Genomic DNA, 6,722 nt, shown 5'->3' with positions numbered 1-6,722 from the left:
CAATGGCTACATCTTTATTTTTAATACTGAGGGGAGCAGCACCTTGAGGTGTCTCACTGTAGAAGCTGTAAAACTTTATTTTTATCTGATAGGGGTAGTGAATAGTTATGGATTGAAAACCAGTGGCTGGAGGAGTTTCACCTTTGTCCATCTCTGCAGAAGTCACGTTGTGCCTTTATTCTGAAGGCTGTGTCTAGAATCCGGAGTGCACATATCATATCACATATCATATATCACGTATCACACATCACATATCACACATTAATGGTGGGATTTGGATGCTTGTATGTCTGTGCAGGCCTTCGGTTTCCTTATCTTTTTAGCTGACTTGCCCACTGCCGTGACTGAGGTGCTGGTGGGCCATCATCAAACTGCCGGAGCCAGCTTACATTTAAAACAACAAAAAAAGCAACCCGACAAGACTTGACTTCCAAGAAAGCAGTGCACATATCCAAACTCAAATACGTGCACACTGCAGTCTTGTTCGACATAAGGAATCTGTTAAAATCTGCATCTTGGAACAAGAAGATGGTGAGAAGGCAATGCTGGATGACTGTGGAGCAGCATGGACAGCATGGATTTCATGGGCACTGCCAGCTGACCAGGAGTTCCCATGTGTTTTTCTGCATAAACAATCCACAATGAATGAATATTACTTTGATATCATCTCAGTAGCAGCCATCAAACAGTTACTTTTGCATCTGCAACAAGTTGACATGCAGCCAATGCTAAATGGAGCAATCTGGTTAGCAGCTAATGCCGTCATTGAAAAAATAAAGTACAACTAGTGTAATTAAGGCTTGTCCTTCAGGATATAACTTAGAAAAGTGAGAATGCCTACCCAAGAAACCCTGTTGCTTGCTTAATGCACTGCATGTAGGCTCCCATACGCAGTGATGGCAAGGACGGTTGCATGTGCACTGTGGGGCACCTGTTCTGCAGCTGGGGGGACTTGGGGGACAGGATGGCTGCAGGAGCTGCTGGGGAAGCACAGGGAAGATGACGCCTGCTTTGGTGGGGTTAATCTGCTTAAAGGTAAGTAAGTAAAGGTCAGTAAGTTATTATCATCTTCTGTTTTTTTTTTTTTACCTTATTCTTTAAATGCGAGTTCGTATTAGGAACAGTTATTAGGACAGTTATGGCAATCTTAGTCACCCTTCTGCAAGAAAATTAATGAGACTTACTTAGGGGTGGCAAAACTAGTGGAAAAACAGAAACAGCATAGAAAGGAATAGAGCCATGTAGCTGGAAATTGCCCTGGGATATACGCAGCCATGGGTATTAGTTGCATGTGTAAATTGTTTGTGTTATTAACAAGGCTGACTTCTGGGCCAGAGAACTTCAGGTTAATACAGTAAAGGTATGCAGCTGTCTCAACACCAGTTTCTCTTCTTTGACACGAAGCTAAGAGAGCTTCTGGCCACTGCCAGAATCTGACACATCTCCCTCCTGAGCGTGAAGAGGCTGAACTTTGCCAGGGGCAAGCAGGAAGCTGGTCCTGGAACCCACAGGTCAGCCTGTCTGGGGCTCTGTAGGGCTGGATTAACAGTACTTAAAATCTATGACTTCATCTTAAACATATGTATATTTTTGACCTTGTGTTTTAAAACTTTCTTTGTTGCTTAGTCTCAGTCATGTTCATAGCTGTTTATTGACTCATTTTACAAATTATCTGCTTTGTCTTAAAATCATTAATTGCTTTGTTATTCTCAAGTGGTTGGGTTGTTGGATTTTTTCTTTCTCTCATTATTAGGTGATCCAAGTGGCTTTTGCAACCATTTCTTCCAAGCCTTTGACTTTAGCACATTAATATCCAAAGTCTCACAGCCACGGATGGCACAGCTTCCTTATCTCATATTTCATCATCTCCCCACTCACTTCTTCATGTAGTGTATAAATAGGGCTAAATATTCTTTCAGCTGAGTGCCTGTAACCTTTACAATAAAACCACTGCATAAAAGTGCCGGAAAAGGAAAATATGTTTTCTTCTCTTTATATTCTGTCCCCTGAAGATCTACGCGACCGTTCCAAGCTAAAATCAGTCAAATAAATACAGAATCAACACATAAAAGCTTGCCACTTTTATTTGCATACAAAACAGAAATGAAAGAGGCTCACAATAAATTATCAGTGTACTCCCACAGAACGTTCTGGTGTGTTTGCATAACGTGGGTTAAAAACAAATCCCGTTCAGATAAGGCTCCTTTGTGAAAGGTTTTAAGGAAACCTGATGATGTACTTTTCTCTGGTGAATTTAGTAGTGTTACTCTGCTAGTAAAAGCAGTTCATCCAAAACTAACAGAACACAGTCAGTCAGCTGCAAAAACATGGGTAACAAAACATAAACTTTGTTGAACAGTTCTATCTACATCAACTAACCAGATGCATTTTCTCAGATACAACTTGAATACCGTACTCTGGAGAGAGATCTGAAGGTGATCTTCCATCATCATCTAGCACCGACCCACTAACATACTAAGTTTCTGGCATGCAAGTTAATTTTACCTTTATTTCTTGTTTCAACTGGTCTGGTACATGTATTTTTCTTTAATATAAGAGCCTGTAAACATCTTCCACAACAGATTAGGCACTTGGACAAGGGGCCAAACACAGATGCACATAAAATATTTTGCTTTCTGAACAGTTCATTGAGAGGGCTCTTTTCCATTTTCCCTTTTGTGTTCCAGATTCTTGATGCTTCTTTTGGCTATCTTCCTTCTGAAGCGACTAATTCCGGGGGATCTCAGCTCAACGGCTTCCATCTCTTCTCGAACGGGAGTAAACTCTGGTTGAGCAAGATGAGGTGATGGATAGGAGGACTGGGAGTATGGGGATGGTAAAGGGTAGGACCCGTGAACTACGTACGGCTGTTGCTCACCATCATAAAGGTCCTCGGGGTCATAGATTTGGTAGGAGTTATGTGGCAACTGCACTACTGGGATGTCTTGATCAGTTGGCTCACCGTATCCACCTTAACCCACCACCACCAAGAGTATTCATATGGTTAACACGGGAGAAGGGGAGCAGAAAATTGAAGCGTTCGTTAGGAAACTGACATACATATATACCTTCTATACATAGCGAGTGTGTGTGTATATATATCATCTTTAAATACACATTTTTTTATTCACATGAAAGAACGGTGAAAACATTTAACAAAATTAATAAGCTGGAGCAATTGGAAACCCACCAACAGACAGCCAAGTTAGTTGGAAACCACCACCAGAATTTGTCCAGTTGTAATACTGTGCTTATTATACACTGCACGATCTGCCTGCTTTAGCTTATTCCAATTATAGGCTGGAATATATGATTAAAGGGCAAAACGGGTCAGACAATAAATTTTAGCAGTGCAAGGAAGCTAAGTGCATGTACAGCAGCTAGCGAGTTCATTAGTGGTAGTCAATATCGTTGATGGAAAGCATAGAGCAGTTCAGCATCCGTATCTGACCTTCAGCCAAATGAGAACTGAACCAGAATGAGTCTTTCACCTTCTGGATTGGTAGCCATTGTAAGGGATTGGGCCTTAAAACAGGAAATGAACAACAGGGAAGGGAAGTGAGGAGAAAAGGATAGGAGGAGACGACAACAAAAACATTCACATAAGTAAAACATACAAATCACTTCACAGGCAAATTAAACTGTAAACATCAGACAAATGAGCCTTATGCATAATGTTTGTAGTAATATGCTACAATAAGTTTCAATTTTAGGCTGGACAACGTCACTTTTGATAATTGTGTTAACTTCCTCCCATGGCCTCTGTGCTACAACAAACAAGGAGAGTAGGATACACAGAAGATACAGAAAGAATCATTTTCTCCAGATTGCTTAACTTGTTAATGACGGACACGTGCATCCCTGTTCCAGGTTACACCAGGGCAGGTTTAGTAACGTTCATGCTCTCATGCCATTTGGAGGCGCATGGAAGAGGAAGTGTTTGACAAACTACAGATGTGCAGCTCTGCTGTCGCAAACATTAGGAGGTGGGATTCAACACACAGAACGTTCAGGTGGAGCAGGCTCGTACACACACACATATAAGACAAAACCCAATATGCTGTATCCATTCACAGGCCCAAATCAGATGGTGGACTCTGGTCACTACACTGCGGGCACCTTTGGTTTGTGGGGTCATTCTGCTCAATACATCAGCTCTGGATGTGTGTGTTTTTACGGAGCTGATCGCGTTTTAGTGCAAGGATCACCAGTAGCCTCCATCTTACTTTGGCTGTTAGAAGGACACGCTATGTTTCCTTGCCCCGCCTCCCCCCAGCGCAGCCTACTCACCTCCCATACCATAGCCAGCACAGGAGGAGGGGTCGCAGTACCCCGGGGGGCCAGCAGGGCCCTGGGAGCCGGGGGGCCCAGTGTGGCCAGCAGGGCCTCGTGGGCCTGGAGAGCCTGGTGGGCCCGGGCTGCCGGTTCGGCTCTCGCCTGGAGGTCCTGCATGAAAGAGGGAGATGAAATGAGTGACTAGCACCTCTCATAAGGCAGTGGGTTGAGCACCTTGGCTGTGCTGCAGGCCTGGTGCTAGGAGACGATGGCACAGAGCTTGCTACAAATAGTCACACAGCAGATAGCTCGAGCACAGGGGCTGGGCCTCTCTGCTCCAGCTCCCCCACACATGCTGAGGGAAAGGCTCCAAACTTTTCCCTACTCCTGACAAGCCTCCTCTCTGGCTGTTGCTTTGTCTTCCTTGCCAAAGACAGCTCTTAGCCAGACATTTATACTACTATTTCCAAAGCACAAATGTTTCACCAAGTGTCAGACGTTTGGAAAGGCAGTTTCATGGGGGGAGGGTCGCATGCATAGGTCTCCCTTTCAACCACGCTGCTTCAGTTCACTTTCTGGGTAGCACTGTGCCTTGAAAGCAGTACTCTAATGGGAAGAACATCCCAACAAAGTCAACGCCATTTTATGCATGTTGCACCCTCTGTTACTTCAAGACCTAAGTATAAGGCTCTTTGATTATTGAGCTAAATTAATGCACATTTCTCTGTCAAGGTACAGTTGACCTTAAGTCAATGAAAAGACAAATGGCATTAATCCAGATTAATTTTTGCCTATCTCTGAAAAGGAAAATTAAGGTGACTGGCAATACTGTCATGTATCACATCACAATGTCATATTACACAGTATGAATGTTACAGCAGTAAAGTACCCTACGACTGATCCTTCTGCAACGTGAGCCTTAGAAGCAGAGGGCACAGCCATGAAATTCCAAGGTGCTTTGCAAATGGGCCAGGGGAGCATAATCCACATGCCACAAATGTAACATGTTTACCTGTAGATCCTGGTGGTCCTCGGGGTCCTTGAGTTCCAACACCTGGATTGCCTCTGTCTCCTTTCTCACCCGGTAAACCTAACGAAACAGCACTCAACAGAGTCATGTTTTGAAGCAAGCTGCACAGTGTTTATTATTTAACTGGGCTATAGTTCCACACACTACTTTCCACTTAAAAACAGATGCGAGAGAAGAAAGGAGGTAAAAATAAACACCTGTTTGGCTCTTTTTCCTCCCTTCTTCTGACAGCTTCACAAGGAGATCACGGCATTCCTGAAGCATTAAACACTCCTGCTGCTATCGTGTTTGCCCCAAGGTGTCATGTAGGGGCGTAAGCCAATTTCCAAAAGGCACTTTCCTGCTGGAAGAGTGCTCCTGGTCTGTACCAAGGTACAACTACAGCCAGTGGAAGAATCCTTAGAACTTCACTGTCTACAATTTACTGCGTGGCCCAGAAAAACCAACAATGGACCGGAATTGCTATCATTGGGTCTGATCAGTGAAGAGCACAGATCTAGTAATGCAGACAAGGCACTACATTCTTCCAGCTTTCCATCACCTTCTACCCTACCACCATGGCATCCTATAGGAATGCTTCCTATAAGCAGCAATCACAAATAGTGGTATCAAACTCAAGTAGGTGTCAAAACTACAAATTCCAGACCGTGAGTTTCCACCGGCGACTTGGAAACTCTCATAAAGTCTGTGTTTGATTTGGATGGTTCAAAGACAAAATCCAGGCTGGTTTGTGGGACCTTACCCCCTATTTTCCAGACCTCCCAAACACTTGTAATTTCCCTCACTGCTTCACAGCTTCCAGGCTCTCAGAATGAAAGCTAATATAGAGCACCTCCATAAAAACAAAGACAGAGAAAAAGTGCTGCTACCTTTAATGAGACATGGTTTCCAATTACAACTAACAGGTGGCTTCCTTCCCTCCTGCTTAGGTAGCTGCTATGCCTTAGGAAAAAACCTCTGGAGAACACCTCGAAGTGACCATGTCTGGACCCTTGTTTATGTAAGGAGCCATGTAGGATTTTTTTCCTTCCTAAGCTAGGTTCTGATGGATGCAAATAAGAATAAACTTTAAATGTGAAGATACTGTAATTAAAATCCATCACTCACAATGTATCACCCTCCATAAGCTGTCAAAATATGGATTTACTGAACAGCAATCTGGTGGTGCTTATTTGTCTTTCACGTTGCTTTCTGGACTTTTGACAAAGGTTTAAGCAGAGAGGATTCACATGCACATTATGTACTTGTCTATTTATCTAGATATATAGATAAACAACTGTACACTGAAAGATGTAAATGACGTCACTGTTATGATCCCACCAGTTAATATGATCACCAGCCCAGGTATGACATCAGTAGGGCTCGATGGGGTTTCTATCCTTTTCATCAGCTCTTTCACTCTACAGCTTATACGAGG

The 6,722-nt window shown here is 43.4% G+C and overlaps 1 protein-coding gene across 7 annotated transcripts in view; it reads right to left on the bottom strand.

The window, feature by feature from the left end:
• Positions 1 to 2,060: 2,060 nt before the first annotated feature.
• Positions 2,061 to 6,722, bottom strand: part of COL14A1 (collagen type XIV alpha 1 chain) — a 105,794-nt gene continuing 101,132 nt past the window's right edge. For 2 of the 7 annotated variants that reach the window (XM_015856186.2, XM_032442894.1), the window contains 4 exons: positions 5,288 to 5,365; positions 4,291 to 4,446; positions 2,879 to 2,971; positions 2,061 to 2,785 (listed from right to left, as the gene is read on the bottom strand). In XM_015856186.2, coding sequence (XP_015711672.1) covers positions 2,646 to 2,785; positions 2,879 to 2,971; positions 4,291 to 4,446; positions 5,288 to 5,365 — 467 coding nt within the window. In that variant the 3' untranslated portion in view covers positions 2,061 to 2,645. Of the gene's footprint in view, positions 3,526 to 4,290; positions 4,447 to 5,287; positions 5,366 to 6,722 lie in introns of all 7 variants that reach the window. The other 5 variants (XM_015856182.2, XM_032442893.1, XM_015856187.1 and 2 more) reach the window with 4 other exon arrangements.

This window comes from Coturnix japonica, chromosome 2, assembly GCF_001577835.2.
Source record: "Coturnix japonica isolate 7356 chromosome 2, Coturnix japonica 2.1, whole genome shotgun sequence".
Classification (NCBI taxonomy): domain Eukaryota; kingdom Metazoa; phylum Chordata; class Aves; order Galliformes; family Phasianidae; genus Coturnix; species Coturnix japonica.
The sequence above is the reverse complement of the archived record's forward strand: the minus strand, read 5'-3'. Positions and strand labels throughout refer to the sequence as shown.